General features: G+C 42.5%; 1 protein-coding gene and 1 pseudogene across 1 annotated transcript in view; one reads left to right on the forward strand and one right to left on the reverse strand.

Annotated features, from left to right (window-relative positions):
- The window catches only part of LOC118915910 (protein TASOR 2-like), a 77,021-nt gene extending 67,059 nt beyond the window's left edge, over positions 1-9,962 (forward strand). The window contains 8 exon segments of the mRNA XM_057499349.1: positions 2,832-3,126; positions 3,129-3,550; positions 3,552-4,026; positions 4,029-4,957; positions 4,959-5,039; positions 5,042-5,561; positions 5,564-6,687; positions 9,139-9,962. Of these exon segments, the coding sequence (XP_057355332.1) occupies positions 2,832-3,126; positions 3,129-3,550; positions 3,552-4,026; positions 4,029-4,957; positions 4,959-5,039; positions 5,042-5,561; positions 5,564-6,687; positions 9,139-9,288 (3,996 nt within the window). The 3' untranslated portion in view covers positions 9,289-9,962.
- A 7,265-nt stretch (positions 9,963-17,227) lies between these two features.
- LOC118915909 (neuroepithelial cell-transforming gene 1 protein-like) overlaps positions 17,228-20,634 on the reverse strand; it is a 60,688-nt pseudogene continuing 57,281 nt past the window's right edge.

Consider the following 20,634-nt stretch of genomic DNA (forward strand, 5'->3'; position numbering starts at 1 on the left):
AAAGAAGTGAATAATATCTGTTATGTCTTACCTAGAGTAGTTTTTAAGAATCAACTGTGGTAATAATAAATATTAGAAATCTTTGATGAATATTAAAATTAAATATGTTAAAATTATTTTTGAAAACATACTGGAACAGCAAATAAAATGCCAGGTCTCTTATAGATCTGTAGTTAAATATTTGTAAATATGGAAAATACGCTTTGCTCCTTTCCATTGTTCTCAACTTATGTTCAGCAAGGCCAGATAATCAGATTTTAGCTGGAGCAAGTAAAAAAGTTGTATCAAAATTCTAAGTACAAGAATTGACAGAATAGCCACCTTGTTAAGCATTTGGCCTAGCTTTGTTCCAGGATAATTTTGCACGGGTTTGGACATCTACAGTGCCTGTTCTAATGTTGAATAGACAGTGTGTCTATACCTGGGGTTACATGGGGATTGGCAGGTCTGGGTGAGCCCCGGTGGGTGGGGAGGGTCTGTGACCTCCTCCAGAAGCAGACAATAGAGTGCTGCAAGCTGAGGGTGACTGGAACCCTCCATTTACCTCAGCTCCATCAGTTCCCACAACTCAAGGAGGCAAGGGCCATTCTTGCCCATCTCCTAGATGAGTGACTGCAGCACAGAGAAGCGTGAAAATTGCCTGAGGTTGTGTAGTCAGTCAGCTTGTCTAGCCAAGATTCAAATCTAGAATCAAATCCTATGTCTGTATGTATATGCACATGTAAATGTTTATGTGTACATATGCGTGGTTTTTTTTCTGAGGATGTGTTCATAAATTTCTGATTTTAAAAAAGGTACATAAAATCTAGGTAAGAATCACTGCCTCAGAATAAGAAAATATTTAGTAGTTAGGCAGACTTCAGTTACTATCTGTATATATACTAGTTTCTTATATTTTTTTGTGGTAATATATAATTAACTATCAAGTCTAATTTCAGAAATAGTTTTTACAAATGTGAAATTGAGTATTAAGAAGTAGAAAGTAAGGAACAAAACAGCAGTAGACTCACAGAACCGAAGAATAGACTAACAGTTACCAAAGGGCAAGGGGCTGGGGAGGATGGGTGGGAAGGGAGGGATAAGGGGGAAAAAGGGGCATTTCGATTAGCACACATAATGTGGGGGAGAAGGCACGGGGAACACAGTATAACACAGAGAAGACAAGTAATGATTCTATAGCATCTTACTACACTGATGGACGGTGACTGTAATGGAGTATGTGAGGGGGACTTGATAATAGGGGGAGTCTAGTAACCATAATGTTGTTCAAGTAATTGTACATTAATGATATCAAAATAAAAAAATAAAAAATAAAGTTAAAAAAAAAAGAAGTAGAAAGTAGAGTATTAAAATCCATGCTCCCTAATGATATCTTAGCATAGACTTACAAAGACCTTTATGTTGTCTTGGGTATTGTGCCTGCACTTCGAAGGTGAGCGCACACATGTGCCACCCCCTGCCTCCCAGGATCAGACTCAGAGATGAAGAGAATGCCATATGATAGGCACTAGAAACCAAAGGCAGGTTGCTTTCGTTTATGTTTAGTTTACCGATTCTTTTAAATGATCAGACTTTATTTTAGAAACATTTCACTTCACCTATATGAAAACATACCAATATAAACATACCAATGTGATCCCAATTTGTATTTCCCAAAGACCACAAGCATGGTGAGATTTAGTACTGTGACCAAACATTGGAGCCACAGTGTGGTAAGGAGAGTGACAGGAAAGTTTTCACAAAGACTCTTACCATCAAGACTTTGCTATGCTTTATGTCTGGCCAGTCATATCCTCTTAAAACTCTGAGTCTTAGTTCTGCCATGACAGTTACTTGGGTCTGTGTGTTTCTTTGGTTAAGACAGAAATGTTTTAATGAGATTTGAAAAACAGGTCCTAACTTCCAAAACATGGCATGATAACTAACCATAATAACCAACCAGAACTTACAGATGTGTGGTTAGTTGTATGATCAGTCCATTTCACCATGCTCTGGACGAGACCATGCCACAGCCTTTAAAAAAACAAAATCCTGTTTATGAAGTTATCAAAATTGTCAGGAGTGTTTTTGTTAACGTTGAAACTGAATCCTTCCTGTTAGTGGTTAAATCAGCCCCTCTGGTTTAGTTTCTAATGAAGACTCCACTGCACTATATTTCTATTGCCCTGTTGAATAGGAGGCATTATAATGAGAGAAAGTGATTATCTCTACTTACAAGCAAAGAAGATAGCTAAGCGGGGAGGAGCCTTTACGTACCAGAGTGGATATTGACACTTTGGGAAACTGCTGATCTGTATCTTCTGAGTACAAGAAATAGTGATTAATTTACTATTTCCTCATTGGGGAAGTTCTAGATGACAGTGTGTTTATAGTCTAAATGAAAGCTGGTGTTTAAAATAAGTTACTCTTTGCTTTTAAAATCATCTTTTAATCTTACTAAAAACAGTAAAAAATGAGTACTTTTCCTCCAGTGTAGCATTTCTGAATTAGGCAGTGTTGTTTAGCAAACAGGCTCCTTTTTCAAGTCTTTAAATTGTCAGTGGTCTAGCCGCTTTTCTTCCCAAAGGTCCATTTAAAAAAAAAAAAAGCTGTGCAAGTAAGAGAGTTTTGGAGCTTTCATCATGTGTATATTTAAAGAAAACAGATTATTTAGGTAGGTATTTTTAGACTATCCAAAAGCATGTGCTTGATCTCCACCCTGTGATATTCTTACAGATTAGAAGATTCAAAAGAACAAACTAAAATCAACCCTTGGCTACAACTGTTCTTCACATACGTAAATGTTAGTTTACATGACTCTTGATTTTTTTTTTCCACATTCGTTATTTTAGGTAATTGGGGGGAAAGCCAAACAAGAATCATCAGATAAACTGGAGACTCCTAGCCTTGTGCCTTCTGGTATTGGAAGTACCCAAACTAATGAACCATCTCTTCCTGGTGAAGATACAGCCTTAGAGCCACTTGATAGCACAAGAGTGACTTCTTACAATGATGGTGTCCTACAAGTCACATTCACCAAGACTCATGATGGGATCAACAATCAGCCAGCAATTTGTCAGAAGTCTGTATACAGCACCCTTGAAAGCAAAGTTGGTGTTTTCCAAGCAACAATGCAAACAAAACCAGGGCATCACAAGGCCTAATCCAGCATAGCAGCCCCATAAACACAGAGTCCCAGACTTTCCTGGAAGGAGAGGATGATACAGGGTATGTAATGATTAATCTGGATCCAGTTACCCTGACTTTTGAAAAAAATACCTATGTCCCAATACCGACAGAAGGTGTAAATAGAGCCAGTGAACCTGCCACCTTTAATATGGAGTTGATGAAGCAAGTAGCCCCTGCTATGAGTCTTCGACATCCTGGATCCACTTTTGAAAAGGCACAGACCCTTAGGGACATGCCGCCTGTAACAATGTCAGGACAGAAAGACCCTAAGTGCCTTTGTTCCTCCTCAGTGAGCAGAGTGGCCCCTGCTGAGGAATTGTATTCCTTACAGAAGGAGACTCCTGATCCAGACTCATCATCGCCATCTGGTAATTCAGTGGTGACTTGAGGCACTGTCATTAGGCAAAAGTTCTAATTATTCATCACCCCGAGAAGAAGTGAAACTTTCTCAGGAATTTTCCCTTAAGACTCAGAGTCTCTTCAGCATATCTCCAGAAGAGGTTACAGAGCCATCACCAATTGAAGAGGTAGTCTCATCAGCCTCTGCATCCTTGGAAAAAAACTACGCACTTACTCGCATTCCTCCAATAAGTGCTACACCCCATGGTGCTTCAGAACTCGAGGATGAGGTTGGCCTCAGCAGTGAAAAGAGGAATTTTGAATCATGCAGTTCATTTAGCAAACAAACCAGCCTGTCTTTGAACAGAGAGGAGGTCAGCTTAGAGCTATCAGAGGAAGATTCGGACATCAATCTAACTCTCACAATATCACCACCGACAAGTCCCAGAGAAGAAATGCCAGCAGGTGAAATAGAGCAACATCAGGAGGCCCCACTATCAAACTTAGAACTTCAGGAAGTACTGAAGAAATAATTGAGTCAGAAGAGGTGACTTTAAGAGCAAACAGAAAAGGGAATTCTACTAGTTATATATCAGTGCATCCTACAGTGTCAGAGAAAGCAGTAGAAAATGAGAGAAAAAGTGGTAACTTACAAACTGTTACTCTAGTACTTTCTAAAGACACTTGTTGTGCCCTTCAGATTGCAGAGGAAGTTAATGTTACCTCAGATTTTCCCTTTGGCTCCTTAATTGAAGAAGTTTCACCAGCTTCTAGTCCTGACCCCCAGGTACCAGTTGAAGTACCCCAAGTACCATCTCAGGCTGTGTCTCCATATAGCTTAAAACTTCCTGATACACAGTGTGAGAATTGGGACAAATTCTCCCAGATAGAGGCAGGAGATTTGGCCATAACAGAAGAAGATGATTTTTTTGTGGGTCCTCCCCACCCAGGGGGCCAAGGTCACTTACCTTGGATTCAGCAAATGCAACTTTGTGCTGAAATGCCTCTCATACTGAATCATCATGGAAGGGAAGATAGATGCTCAACCTTTCCTAGTAAGGTAACTGAGGCCATTATCCCCAGTGAGTGTGATGAAGGCTTCTTCCCCTCAGACAAGGCTCCATACTGTGATAGAGAGTTAGACCAGCCTGCCTTGGCAGCCAATTCCACACATGAGTTCAGGCCTTCTCTAGAGAAATGGGTAACATCAGGAAATCCACTGCAGACAGTCAGTGTAGAAAACAGAAACTTGGACTTAAATCATCTTGTCTTGGAGACCAGTGAGCCTCCATCGAGTCCTAGAAAGATTATTGAAAATAAGTCTTTGGCTGACACATTTAGTTCCACAACTGTCCCAGGTGGTATAGAGAATGTGTCCTTCGAACAGGAGACTAGCCCTAAAAGTATTAAGAAAAGCCTCCTTTGCAGTGATTTGAAAACAAATGAAGGCAGTTTACACGCAAGCTCAGTCCTTGAGCTTTGACTCCGTTGTTGGAGCAGATGTTCTACAGGCACACTTGTGTTCAGAGACCCCCCCAGACTTGATTGGTCCTCAGGTAGCACTCCGTTAGCCCATTTTACAAGACCGATGAACATAGAGCTAGGGTTCCAAACACAGGAAATACCAGTAGGCAGACTGGCCAGTTTGCTTAAGAACAGTGAAACTAAAGCTGAGTTACATGAAAAACACAGAGATCTGGGAGGTGCTGGCTCTCAGTCAAACACTGCATCTCTAAAAGGGGAACAAGAAACAATGCTGCAGGATCTGTCACCATGTGGCACAATAAATCTGTTAAATGGTGGGCTTTTTCTTATGTGTGTAGCTGCTGATTCTTATCGACATACGGCAGTCACCAGTGACAATACCAGTATGGAGCCTCTTGCTCCTTTTGTTCCCCGGTCTTGTTCCCCTCTTGTTTGTGGAATTTCTAAAGAGCAGATGGGAAATAAAAGCACTGGTGAGCGGCTCAGGACCAAGGAGCACTCAGAAGTCCTGAGTGGAGACATGGATGTCAGTGTGAATCCTGACATTCATTATGAACCACTTTCTGGAGACTTGATCAAGACCCTTGCAGTGACTGCAGAAATCCCAAAGTGGATGAGGATGACCCCTGCACTTCGCGATGTATTCACACCAAGAAAGAAGAAGATGCTTCAGAAGATGCTTATGACTCTTTCCCAAGCCTAACCACTAATGATAACAAGGATTGGGGCTGCTCAAATCAAGTTCCAGGGTTAGAGACAAGCATTCCTCCCAGAAACCGGTCAGTTGGATTAAAGAAAGAAGATAAATGTGTGCCATGTTACATAAAAATCCGAGATCTCCATGGCATCCCCAGGACTTACGCTAACTTCACCGTAACTAAAGAGCTCAAAGACACCATGAGAACATTGCACAGCTCGAGGAGGCACTCCACTTTCACTGCGAAGTGTGACTTGCTCAGCTTCTGGACAAATACTTGTCAGGTGGCAGATAACCTCACCTAGAGTACTTTAGATCTGGAATATCTGTGTTTTGCACATAAACTAAAACAAATGGTGAAGAGTGGAGATTCTCAGCATTCTGACTTTTCCAGTAACGTCTTACTGGAAGAGTTGCCCCTCCACATCACTGCTGGAGCTTTTCCTTTAACAAAACCACCTGAGACCCCTGTTCTACATCCTGCATCCCGGAGCTGGAGCCCCCTTAAAGCAACAGTCACACACTCAGATGCTGGACGGCAGGGTCAGCACATGAGAGACCTCACATCCAGCAATTTGGACAGTCCTTCCTTTTGGAAAGAGAGGTGTAGTCACAGTACACAGCATCTTTCAAATTCTGAAAGAAATCAGGCTGTTTCATTCCATCTCACCAAGCTGAAATATAACAGCCCTTGGAAAGAATCCCAGAGTGATATTTCACTTATTCTCAGCGAATATGCTGAACTTAATAAGGTGGTAATGAATCGCAGCCAAGTCATTTTCCAAGATAAAGAGTCCAGTGTGGCTTCTGGAGAAGCCACGCCTCAAGAGATGTATTCATCCTTGCCAAGAAGGCCAGCCTCCTATGAAGACATGATTACAGACTTGTGCACCAGTCTGCATGCCAAGCTGAAGAGTGTGGTCAGAGAGGCTTGTAAATGGACCTTCCTGTTCTACCTCGTGGAGACAGAAGACAAGTCATTCTTTGTAAGAACAAAGGTAAAGTGCCGTATTTTCTTATACTTCATAGTCTTTTGATTGCCATCTAATTGTAGTTTACTTTAGCAGTAATAACTGTGGCATTTTGGGCCTCAGAAAGAATTCATGATACGAAGTGGCATTTGAATTTCACAGCTGTCTTTATCTGCATACACAATTTTTGCTATATTTGTACTATATCTGAAGATGTGTATGATGTTCCAGAGTTAGTATGGTGACTAATTTTCATAAAGTTACCAGTGTAGACAAACTCTTACTCAAATGTGAACAAAGCCTTCCAAAGGTAAAATTCAGATTCTTAAAAAGTTATTACCTGTGTTCCCCCATTAGTATGGACAGTTGAGAGGGGCCTCTTTTGGTTTGGGATGTACTTTTTAATTTGAATATTAGGATAACTGATGTTCTGGTGAGAACACAGTGTTATATATAAATGATTTAACCATGGTAAAATTCTGATTTGGTGGGAACCAGAATCTGTCTTCATTTCTTCGTTAGCTTCCTTATTTTATCCTCTATTTTGGGAAAAGACAACATTCTCTCTCTCTTTTTCCACTTTTAAGATAGAATTTCAGGTTTATATAAAGGCTGCAGAAATGGCACCCTTTGCCCATATACCCCCACTGTTCACTTTCCTGAGCCATTTGAAAATGGTGGTATTCATGGCGTCCTACCACCCCTTACAACATGTCACCTTCAGGCTATGAGACTGCGGCTACTGTGCCAAGGTGGTGATGTGTGTGTTACCTGAGGGAAGGGGCACTTCTGTATGGCCACAGCCCTGTGAGCTAGCTTTCCTGAAGCCAGGACTGAGCACGAAGGCAGGGTGCTCATCAGGTTCCAGGCACCACCGTCTTTCTGTGCTTCACATATTCTCCTGGCTTGTCCTTTCCATTGTCTCTCAGTTCCCATCAGTTTGGGATGGTTCTTCTGTCATTTCTTATCATTTGTGACCTTGCCAGTTTTGAAGACTGTAAGCTAATTATTTGATAGGATTTCCTTCAGTTTGTGTTCATCTGTGATTTCCTTGGGATTTCTGCATTTTAGGTGAGAATACCCAGATAGAATGATCTCGCTCGGTGCATTCTATTGGGAGGCACACGATGTTGATTTGTCCCATTCCTGGTGTATTGTTAGCCTTTTTCATTTGGTTAAGATTGTTTCTGCCAAGTTCCTCCAATGTAAAGTTAATTAGTAAGCATGTTGTAGTTACCCCCAAGTGGGAAGAAGGTACAACAGGATATGTGAATATACTGTTCCTCATCAGACTTTCACCCACCAGATTTAACATCCATTGGTTGTTCTTGCCTGAGTCAGTTATGACAGTGATGATTGCCAAACTATGACATTCTAATTCCATCATTCCTTGTGCATTTTATTAGCTGGCATTCTGCTATAGGGTAGAGCTTTCCTTTCCCTCCCATTTACTTACTTACATCGGTGACAACTCATGTTCCATATTATTTTACTCAGTTACCACCTGGTCCTTCACTATTTTAATGCTCAGATTGTACCAGACCCAGCTAGGGGATGCCCCTTTTAGCTGGCTCTGTGTCCTTTCTGCAAGTCCCCAAAGTCCTTTGGCTGCCTCCTTCCTCTGTGGTGCAGCACAGTACCACAGGTACATCTCCCTCCTGGCCCCAGCCTTAAAGGCAGTGTTTCACTGGGGAGCCGTGGTCCTTTCAGAGAAGACTAGCACTTGGAATAGAGATCTGGGCAGTGGGTGAACTCAGTGCCACTGGCTGTCACTGGTCTAGGTCCTCCCAGCAAGCAGAGCCGGGAAATGTTTGTATGTGTGTATGGGTGCACACGTGCATATGTATCTGTGTTTATGTTTAAAAAACAAGCAGGTGCACACATCCCCAATTCCAGCCCATCCCCATCAGGCCATAGCCTACTTTGCCTTCTCCAGCAGTCAGAAAGTGGCTACCATGACCCCAAATGTGCCCACTGCTTGGCTTGCTCCCCCACCCCATGTGTAACTCCACTCTAGGTACAGCATGCAGCCCACAGCCCTGCTCTCTCACAGGGGAGGGAAGCCCTCCCACAACACCTGCCCTCTTCCTCCTCTTCTTTTTGGTACCTGTTTTCCATCCCCAGTATGCGCAGGTGAGCGGAAATGTGGCCTTTATGACCTGGTCCTTGCATTCTAATGGGACAGGAAAAACACTGATAAAGAAGTACACAAATAAATGTGAGATTCATGCTGTCGTTAGTTTCATTGTGCAGGGCTTCCACACTGGTTCAGGGCAATAGGCCAAACGGCCTCAAGGGAGGCCAAGGACCTTTTCTTTGATGAAGTGACACCAGTCTCATACATGAGGTGTGGACAGCTACCCGAGAAGCCTTTGCTCTTGAGTCACCTGGCTGCTCTCCACACACTTAGTTGATGCTTGCGTAAGGCCAGTATTAGGGCCAGAGTGCCTGTCACTGACATGTCCGTAATCCCCAAAGGCTGCGGAAGATGCCTGTGCCTCTGCTGTGAGTGCCTCAAGGAGCACTGGGCTCTGCGGAATGCCGGTCCGCTGGGAGGCTGACTTGCAGGCAGTTCTCAGTTGGGGAAGCCAACAGAAAACTGCTCAGATGCCACCCTGCTGGCTGTGAGACTGCTGTGACAGGAGCTCAGCGCTGCGGGTGAAGCAGAAGGGGTCTGTGGAGGTTTTCCAGCAGGGCAGTGTACCTGGGGCACAGCATTTACTGTCAAGAAATCTGTCCATGATAGCTGAGGGCTCCTATTTTGTATCTTTTAAAAATGATTTTAAAGTTTTCCAAACTTAAGCAATCTTATCTTTCGTGTAGCTGATTATTTTTCCTGTCAAGGATCCTTTTGGTTCTCCAGGGTTCTTCCAAAATAGTTGCCAGATTTGTCTCCCCAACCCCCAGCCCCAGTTGTCTTTGTTCCAGTTTCCATGCCCTCTCTGTAAGCTGTGTTGTTGGATGGGAGAGCATTAAACGGCCTTCAGTCTTTTCCTCCAAAACTAACCTCCTTCCACCTGTTGCTGGTTCTCATGCTTTTTAGGAGCCCTTGTTTTTGTGGTGGGGTATGAAGGGAGGTTCTGGGTGGTGGGAATTGCCTACCTGGTGGGAAAGCTTTGCAACACTTGAACCTGGGAGGTGAGACCCTGGGGCTCCTTGGGAGGGAGCCCCTCTGCCCTGTAACCCTAGGCCAGTTCCTGCTGCTATACCCTGCAGGGAAATGGGGTGCTCCCAACCTCACAGGGTTGCTGTGAGGAATCCCAAAGCCATGTGGTTGTCAAAATAAAAGAATGTGAACTCCAGGGGCATGTGCACTGGTGTTTGAATGTTTGACTGGGGAGTGTTAGGTCACGGGTCACCCAAACACTGGTGTCTGGGGTTCCTTTGAGTCTCTGTCTCTTTTCCTCAGCCCTGGTTGGAGAACCAACGTGAGTTTGCTTCTCTGATACTTGTAACAGAGGAGTGTGTGGGATCTTTGGAATTGGAAGGGGGATGGAAGAGGCTCAAGGGTCTGCCTGAGCTGAGTCAGGACCAGGGCCCAGATCCTGGACCACAGGACGAGAACACTGCCTATGCCACAAACAATAAGGTTTATCATCCTTGCATATAGCTAACTGTTCTTCAGGCTCTAATTAAAAAACGTGTGTGTGTGTGTGTATGTGAGTGCATGCGCACTCATCTCGCCTTTGAGATACAGGATCTTAAAGACTGAAACAAACACACACAGGTGGGAGCACTGAAGATGGGGCCGCCTCACTGGACAGTTGGGGAACGGAATGAGCAGCAGTGCCGTGGTGGGTAAGGGGGCAGGTGGGCTGGCTTGAGGTGGGGGCTGCTGCCAGACCCTGGGGGACAGGCTGAGGGGCATAGCAGGTGACCTGTGAGAGGTTTCCTCCCCTGCTGCCCCCAGGAGCCAGCCCCCTACTGCTGCCCAGACCTTCTTGGCTGCAGCCCCTCATGGCCCCTCTGTGAGCTGGAGGCTCTGAAGTTGTTCCCCAGGCTGAGGGCAGGGGTGCCCGGCCTTGGAGGAGCTAGGAAATGACCTGCCAGTGGTTGCTCCACCCATTCTGAGGTCAAGCAGAGCTGTCCTTTGAATTGAGTTTGGGACACTGCTGTGTGCCTGTAAAAAATTAGACCCATTTGAGGCAGCCTGTCTCAGCTCTGAGTTTCCAGGCTCCCTTGTCCTGATTCTGAGAGATCATCTGCTCCATGGGCCCACGCAGCTACCTGGAAACGGAGGCCCAGGCTGGGTAAGGGAACAGTTGGGCTTGGAATAAGAAGCTGACTCGTCGCTGGTGCCAGACTGACATGGGGACAGCCGGGGAGTTGAAGGGTCACCTGGACTCAGGATTCAGAAACACATCATTTTTCAGCATGGTCTGTAACTAGCCCCGTGTTCTGGGTGTCACTTAATGGTGACCTTCTGCTTCCTCCTTCATGAAATGGGTTTTTCTTGCTTTTAGGGACATTTTTGTTTTTGGTGATGGTGCTTTTGTATCTTGTCCTAGCTTGTGCCAAGTCAGTGGTTCTCAGCTCAGGGTGGAGAGGCAGAGCTGGCTTACCTGGGGGTTATTGCAAAATACTGGCTCCTTCCCTTCCCTTTATCCTGGCATGGGTGGTGGGTGAGTGAGAAAGCACATCGGTTTGTGCCCAGTGGGGGGAGCAGGGCTAGGTCACTGAGGTGGGGCTGCTGTATGGATGGATTTTCTTACCTTTCTCTCCTTTGACATTTCAGCAGGTCACTCTGGTCCCCCATGACCCTTGCACACTGCTGCCTCAGGGGCTGGCCAAGTGTCTCTGAGCACAACCAGTGCCAGACACGGTGAGGGGAGGTCCTGGGTGGTGGCCAGTGTGCTGGGGACACTGGAGAAGAAGGGAAGGGATCATGTGAGTCCTACAGGTCTGAGCTGGGACGGGGATGGGCTGGTGAGGTGTGGAATCAGATAAGAAAATGGGCCCAGGCAGCTACCAGACCCTGTGTGGGACATCTGAGGGGCATGGAGTGACAAACGCTCCCTCTGCATCCAGGATGGTGTGTTTCCCTCTGGAAGGTCCCCAGCTCTTAGAGACACAGGTCACAAAAGTCTGGGTTTCTAAATTAGTGAGTTGTAAATACCAAGGTGATGCAACATGAAGTTTTTCTAGGCTATGTGTGGAAATGAGAAAAAGTAAGACTTTTTGTCTAAATGTACTCCCTTTTTTAAATTTTGAGAAAATGTTCTTACTATATTTTCTATGACAAATGGCCTTTCTTTCATGAAGCTACTGTGATGGCAGATGATAGTTTTCTGGGTTTCCTTTTCTCATGTTCTTACTCTGAAAAATGGACAGTCCTTCCAGTGCCCTAAATTGATTTTGACAGCTGACTGTCCCATGAGGCCCAAATGTCTGAGAGCCACTGCTCCTGTCTGTAGAATGTAACATCAATTTTCTTTTCTTTAAAAAAAATTTTTTTTTTTTTGGTGACTCTGGAAAAATATTTGGCTCATAAATGGAAGAGTGAACTCCAAGTTCAGGACTGCTGTCTCCTCTGGAGTATAGGAAGGGATTGGGGAGGGACAGGAGGCTCTCAACCGACGCCTTCATAATGGGTTTCTTAATCTGGTCAAGAGCTGCACAGATCTAGCTATTTGATTTTCCATATCTTCGTATGTCTAAAATATGTTAGACTTAAAATTACGCATGTAAGGTGTGGACCATTAGAGCTCACGGATGGTGAGAGAAATGTAGGCATGGACAGCCCAGGGAGGCAGGTGGTCTGCCTGCAATTAGAGGTGGGCCGTTTGAGGCTATCACTGAAGAGTCCTTCTCAAGGCCACAGGGCAAGAAGAAAGCCACAGAAACTTCTCTACTTATTGGCCCAGGATGACAAAAAGCGAGTCTGAGGGTCTGGGAGAGAAAGTGACTCACTTCGGCTCTGGGAGGAGAGAGGGCCTGGGATGGACTTTGAGGGCTCAGGATGCTGCCCCTCCAGTGGTGCCTCCTGTCACGTGTGGGGCTGGTTTCAGGTGGAGGTTGCTGGGCCACCTCTCCTGGGTGGCCTGCTGGTTGGGACCCACAGGGTGGAATGTCTTCTGGAAGCCAGCAGCCGTAAGTTGTCATGAAGTCCTCCTTGCCCCTGGCCCTCTTCAGGAGATAGAGAAATGGCTTCTGTGTTGACTCACAACCCCTTGCAGATCTTTCAGGTTACATTCCCCCAGGGTCCCAAAGTGGCCTGGCCTCAGCGTAGGACTCTGAGAACTGGACAGTGTGTGAGCAGCATCAGGAGCCAACTCGGCTTGAGGTCACTTAGGGGAAACCCACTCTCTGGAAGCCACTTCGGAAGCCAGTCTGCCAAGACGAGTTCTGCAAATGGTCAATCTGCTGGTATGTCCCAATTTACCAAAAAATTATTTTAAAAAACACTTTATAACTTTTGCAGAGATCCACATCAGAGGAGCTGTTTTACCAGTTTTTCAATATTCCTCTGAAGTTTCCCTTGTCCAGCAAAGGTCTCTGCCTGATAGTTTTCCGGAGGTGCCCTGTAGTAGCTGCAGTCACCTCTCCTAACGTTGCACCACAGCCTGACAAGGAGGAAGGTTCCCTGGCTTTTCTCAAATCATGTCAATGATTTGGGGAAGGAGACCCAACTCGTTTTGAGATTCAGGATTTGTACATGTTTCTGATGGCAGGGGTTTTATGCGTTACAGATGGGCAGGTTTCTCTCTTCTAATAGATTTCCAATGTAGGCTAATCCTTTAGGGACCTCATGTAAGGGAATCGCATGGTATTTGTCTTTTTTTGTCGAGGGCTTATTTCATTAGCATAATGTCAAGGTTCATCTATGTTGTAACATATTACAGAATTTTCTTCCTTTTTAAGGATAAATAATATCCCGTTGTATATATGGACCACACTTTGCTTATCTGTTTAGTTGTTGGTGGACACTTAGGTTTTTTCCACATTTAAGTTATTGTGGATAATGCTGCTTTAGAAATATCTCTTCAAGACCCTGCTTTCAGCTCTTTTGGGTACATACCCAGAAGTAGAATTGCTGAATAATTGGGTAATTCTATTTTAGATATTTTAGGAACGGCCATACTGTTTTCCATAGCGGCTGCAGCATTTCACATTCCCTCTGATAGGGCACAAGGGTTCCAGTTTCTCCACATCTTTTACAACACTTGTTATTTTCCTTTTTCTCTCTTTTTTCTTTTTTGCTGATGGTAATGCATTATTGTAGTGCTGATTGCACTACATTTCCCTAAGGATTAGTGTTATTGAGCCCATTACGTCGTGCTGTGCTTTTTTTTCCAGTCTTTTTTCCCTCTGTATTTAATTTTGAAAGGTTTCTTTTGAAGTTCTCTTATAGCTCACCAATCTTAGTATTTTTAAGTGTTTTTCTCTGTTTATTTTGGGTGGTTTCTATTGCTGTGTCTTCAAGTTTAATCTTCTCTTCTGTAATATCTAAGCTGTAATTAATGCCATCCAGTGTATTTTTAATCTGAGATATCATAGTTTCATGTATAGAAGTGTGGTTTGGATCTCTACTTAATATGTACAGTCTTTCCTCTAGCTTTTTAAACAAATGGAATAAAGCCATCATTACCCTTTTACTGTACTTGCCTGCTAATTCTAACATCTGTGTCAGTTCTGCTTCAGTTTTGATGGATTGACTCGTACACATTCTGAGTCATATTTTCTTGCTTATTTGCATGACTGATGACCTTGACAGATTGTAATTTTACCTGGTTGGTTGCTGAATAGTTTCCTATTCCTGTAAACGTTCTGGGGCTTTGTTCTGGGATGCAGTTAATCACTGGAGTATACTTCGATGCTTTTGAGTCTTGCTTTTAAGGTGCCTTAGGCAGGATTCAAGCAGCTTTTAGTCTAGGGATGATTATTTCCCACCAGTGAGGCATGGCTCTTCAGGGCACCCTACCTGATGCCCCATGAATCACGGACTTAAAGGTGCTTCTGGCTGGCTGGTGGGAACAGGCATTAATCTTGGTCCCTGTGAGCTGAGTGTTATTCTCTCTCATCCTTTAAGGTGACTCTTTTTTAGCCTTCAGCTATTTCTTCACACCCATTTGATGATTAATACTCTGCTGAAATGAGGGACCCTTAAGTGGTCTTTCCACAACCTTCAGACCTCTGGGGTTTCTCTCAGTGTTGCCTTTACTCTATGTCTTCTGGGCCAACTCTGACTGTCAGTCTCCCTGGACACTCAGCTCCATCTCCATCTCAGGAAATCTGCTGGCCTTACCTGGATGCTGCCTGCCTGTCCCTGACCTGAAAACTGTCTCAAAGTAGTGTCTTGCCAATGAGTTTCAGCTCTGGCTGGGCAAGGTCACTATGGATTCCATGTGACCAAAGAAATTACAGTAGAATGTTCTTGGGGTGAAAGGGTTATACCCAACTTTATTTTCACAGTGGCAGGTCAATCACTAGAATCCCTTCCACTCAGAGTGAGTCTGCATGCAGCAAGCAAGTCTCTGCCTCTGGGCCTCTCTACCCATGCAGCCGCCTCAGTCTCTGTCCTCAGCAGTACCACCCACCCCAGCCTCGTCTCTGCTCACGTGCAGCCTTGTTGCCATACCATGTTGCGCAGAGCAGGGGCAGGGCTATTTATATAGACTCAATAACCATGTATTGCCCACACATGTGTAGTGAGCTAGCCAACCAGGGCCAGGTAAGAATCCTGGCCATAAGATCCTTCACTTTATCCATACACACAAATTTTTTTTCATAGTTATTGATGGAAATGTAGCTGCCAGCGAACCCCAAAGGCCAGATTTAGGAGATGGCAACTGCACACACTAAAGAACTATGGTACTGGCTGTGTGTACAAATATTGGACTAGATTAATATAAGATAAATATCTGGAAATTGGTTTAAAGGTAAAATTTCAGAGCCTTGGTCTTTATCACTTTTTGTATGCATTTAACAAAGAAACTTCTTACATACCAAACACACAGACAATAGGAGAAAAGAATCAGCAGCAGTCACTCATAAGGACCAGGAGATACATCTAGAGCTCTGGGGGAGAAGTTCAGGGTTTCTACTTTTCCACCCAGTGCTCACCAGTAGATGTTAATCTCTAGGTCTAATAGAGTAAAATACCATTCTTTCCACAAATAGGAACTGATGTTTATTATGTGCATGATACTAAGAGGGAAAATGTGGAATTCTATGAAGTGGAACAAGTTCGAGACATTCTAAGGAGGGAAAGAAAGTAAGATACAAAAAGTTAACTGGCATGGTATAGCTATTAGAAAAAAAGTATGGCAAAAAAAAAGAAAAAGTAAAAGAAAAAGTGTATTAGTTCCTTAAAAATTGTAAATAGAACTACTATATGATCCAGCAATTTCTGCTCTGGATATATATCCAAAGTAAGTAAAATCGTTATGCGAAGAGGTCTTTGCATCCCATGTGCATTGCAACATTATTCACAATAGCCAAGACATGGAAGCAACTTCTGTGTGTGTCCACTGATAGACAAATGGATGAAGGAAATTTTTTATATACAAACACACACACACACAGACATAGAGACAGAGAAAGAAACTATTACTCAGCCTTAAAAAAGAGAAGGGAATTTTTCGACTTCTAGGAATTTACCCTAAGAATGCAGTAGCCCAGTTTGAAAAAGATAGATGCACCCCTATATTTATCACAACACTATTTACAATAACCAAGGAATGGAAGCAACCTAAGTGTCCATCAGTAGGTGAATGTATAAAGAAGAGGTGGTACATCTACACGATGAAGTATTATTCAGCCATAAGAAGAAAACAGATCCTACCATGTACAACAACATGGATGGAGCTAGAGGGTATTATGCTCAGTGAAATAAGCCAGGCCGAGAAAGACAAGTACCAAATGATTTCACTCATATGTGGTGTATAAGAACAAAGAAAAACTGAAGGAACAAAACAGCAGCAGACTCACAGAACCCAAGAATGGACTAACAGTTACCAAAGGAAAGGGACTGGGGAGGATTGGTGGTAAGGGAGGGATAAGGGCAGGGAAAAAGAAAGGGGGCATTATGATTAGTATGTATAGTGTTGTGGGGGGTACAGGGAAGGCTGTACAACACAGAGAAGACAGGTGCTGTTTATACAGCATCTTGCTACGCTGGTGGACAGTGACTGTAGTGGGGTGTGGCGGGGGGACTTGCTGAGGGGGGTAGCCTGGTAACCATAGTGTTCTTCATGTAACTGTAGATTAATGATAGCAAAAATATAAATAAATAAATAAATAAAATAAAGAAGTCATTTGGATTGATCTATTTACAATCTTTCTCCATTTTCACTTGCACTGGCCAAATACAATTCACAGAATAGTGAACTTTTCCTTGAATGATCAACATTACAAGTCTGCTGTGACACAGAGCATTTAATCCTCCACTTAAAGACTATGATCTTACTTGAACAGAAATATTTTAGAGTAAAAGATTCATTACTTTTTACCTCTTATGAATAAATCCAAAAAAATTGATATAATATGGTCAGAATTTCAACACACCTGCTTCTTTTCTAACTCATTATTTGCAGGTATTATACACCAACAAATAAAATTCACTTTCCCCAAGCCTTCTATAACTTACTATACACCCTCAAGTTTAGCTTTTACTATGTTCTTGCATGTTCTAGCACAACCAGATATTTTTACCTTAACACCAAACTACTCTCTTTTTCCCTCTTTTTTATGTATTAGCAGCCAACTGCCTCCCCTCTTGCTTTTCAGACAACACTAAAGCTCTCAACAAAACCCTTAAGGTGGTTTTCTTTCAGTAGTACAGAATACACTGAGTCACTTCATGTGTGTTCACCACCTTGCAATGGTACACTTGAAAAATCGCAGTTTTCTTAATTGGCTTAAAAACTGTATGGCTTGGTTTCCATGGATAAAGGTAATATGATTTAAAGAACATATATATATCTATATATGCACATATGTACACATTTTTATCAAGGTGGAAAAATAAAGGCTACCAATCTGTAAAGTTGTCAAAAAATAAATAAAGCAAATACTAAAAACTACTTTATAAGAAAAAATTAAATAATTGGCAGGTTAAGTGAATGAAAATGAGGAAGGTGTAGTGAGAAAAACTAATATAAAGTATTCCAGTTCATAAAATGGAAAATCTGTTAACGTTTTATACTCTTTCAAAAGGAACTTATGTTTCAGTATAAATTCTAATGTACTACACACATGTATTCTGTGTAGATTTTAGAAGTCAGTGTTAAAAGTTCAAATTCTGCACATGCAGTTAATCAAAGAAACACTGGTAAAATCCCAGTATTTGCAAAATTTTAAGGTTTGGTAGATACTGTAAATATCAAATAGGTAGGTATTGGAAAGTCCTAATGAATTTACAATGAAGAAGAAACCCATTCCATAAATATTTCATTTGATTAAAAATACCAGGCTTGCTGGTAATTGTAGGTCTGCTTTTGTTATGTAGCTGTATTCCTATTATGTTAATGTGTGTACACAGTTTAATTAGGAGTTTGTTAAAACCTATACATGCTTATGTTACTCTACAAGAAGATATGTCAAAGAAATAATCAATCTTCCCATGTTTTCTTCTGTCTGCTATTTCTATAGCTTTTCTTCTTTCTTCCTAATTACAACCGTTTAGTAGAATTCGTGCCTCATATCGAAAATTACTGAGTATCATAATTCTTCCAAGTGGTAAAGATAACTCAAGACAAATGCTGGGCATAGAAGCCACAGGGCATAAATCTGCAAAGAAGTAAAAAGCTAACCTTTTCAAACAATATTGCTTCTCTCTCACTTACCAACTTTACATTTCCTTGTATGGACCCGGAAGATGACTGGTTAGCCAGAGACGGGTAAGATTCCTCAAGGGAGGAACAACCTAAGACAGGCACAGTCGCAGGGGGGCCATCACGTGAGAAATTGGGGATCAACAGAGGTGAGGTTTAGAACCTCACCCCCGTTTTGAGAGAAATCTTCTGCATCCATGGATGTTTTGTTGCCCTTGTTTAGCTTGGATTAATACTTAGTCTATAGGCAAAGACCTGCTCATCTACATTTGCCCTCTTACAGCACTAAATTATGTTTTCTACCTTTATCTTGCATCTACCTACCACTTCAGCATTTTATTAAAAAAATAATAATAATAATAATAAGGGAGAAATGTGGGATTCACATATAAATCAAGTATAAAAATCAAACGAAGAATCATATCTGACTTGATTGTTTATAGTTCATGAAGCATGATCAAAACTGAAAGTTTCTGTGATATGACTGACCTTGCACTGTTCACCATGTAAGAACTTACTCACTATGTAAGAACTTGTTCACCATGTAAGAACTTGTTTGTTATGCTTCAGAAGATTGGAGACTGTTGAGAATTTGGCTTGGAGTTGATTAATGATTGTGCATTGAGTCCCCTATACATAATTTTATTGTTGTTAACAACCATTTGATCAATAAATATGAAAGATGCGCTCTCAAAGAAAAAAAAAAATGCGATGATAAAAAAAATAGTAAAAGACAAAAAAAAAAATTACCAGGCTTGCATGTTGTAAATTATGAGAATATATCTTTAAAAAGATGGTTGCAGTTTTAACAGTAATCTGTATATATATCTTTAGCTGCCATTAAAAAAATAACCAAAAACAGAACATGTTAAGACTAGTATTAAGTAACCCTGCAATACTCCCATGCTCACATTACAAGAAAACCCAAACTGTATACATTTATAAATAAACAGGCTCTGAACCAGTAATACACAGAACTTCCTTTATACTGAAGTCTCTTTCCATTCACCACCCAATGCAGATTTCTCCCTTGGCTTTGAGAAGCCAGGCTGTGCTCCGTGTGTTCTGACACTCTTCATGTCGTCTGTGGTGCACGCAGGGGAGACACACGCTGAAGCGTCCCCATCAACTTCAACCTGAGTCACACTGGATGCTGTAGATGCCCTTCTCTGGGTTTCAGCATTCCCAGCGGAGGGGTTGTTCTCAACGCACTCCTCATGGAGCTCAGGCAAACCCTGCAGCTCGGCTGGACTGGTGGCCTGCTGGAAAGGGGCAATGGCAGCTCGAATACAGTTGATCCACTGCTGCTTGTGGAACACATCATTGGCTTGCAGAGTGTGAGACTGGCCTGGAGAGGGGTCTTGAAAGCCAACTCTAAAGATATTTTTAGCTAGGAAAAGAAAAATGGGAGAAAAGAAAGGAAATCAGACTTAAAAAGTTTGTGTAGATGAAATGGTCATATAATCTTAGTGAGGATGCTGGAATTTCTGTACATGTACACTTGTTAGGTGGATGCATTAAATAAAGCCTTGGGACATTATTAGATGCACCTACTGGTGTCAGAGCACAACTTGATGACAGCAGCAGCTATAGGAAAATGGAATCCTTTCATTTGTAATTTTTTGTGTGGAGACAGAATTCCTTTTTATTTTCCTTATGCTGTACTTTCAGTTTGTGACTATTTTGTAACTGGAAGTTTGCACCTCTTTATCCCCTTCACTTATTTTGCCTAATACCCACCCCACCATGGCAACCACCTATTCTTTGTCTGAATGAGCCTATTTCTGTTTTGTCTGTTTTTCAGACGCTGTATGATGGAAGTGAAATCATATGGTATTTGTTTTTCTCTTTTTTCACTTAGTACAATGTCCTCTGGGTCCAACCATGCTGTCACAAATGGCAAGATTTAATTCTTTTCTATGGCTGAGTTATTGCACATGTATCCACATCTTCCTCATTCATTCATCTATTGATGGACACATATCTTGGCTATTGTAAATAGTGCTGCAGTTAACATAGGGGTACACATATCTTTTTGAATTAGTGTTTTTGTTTGCTTCAAGTAAATATCCAGAGGTGGAGTTACTGGTAATATGGTATTCCTCTCTGTAACTGTTTGAGGAGCCTCCACGCTGTTTCCACAGAGGCTGCACCAATTTACATTCTCACCAGCAGTGTACCACAGTCTTGCCCATAATTG

This window comes from Manis pentadactyla, chromosome 3 (assembly GCF_030020395.1).
Source record: "Manis pentadactyla isolate mManPen7 chromosome 3, mManPen7.hap1, whole genome shotgun sequence".
NCBI classification, from domain to species: domain Eukaryota; kingdom Metazoa; phylum Chordata; class Mammalia; order Pholidota; family Manidae; genus Manis; species Manis pentadactyla.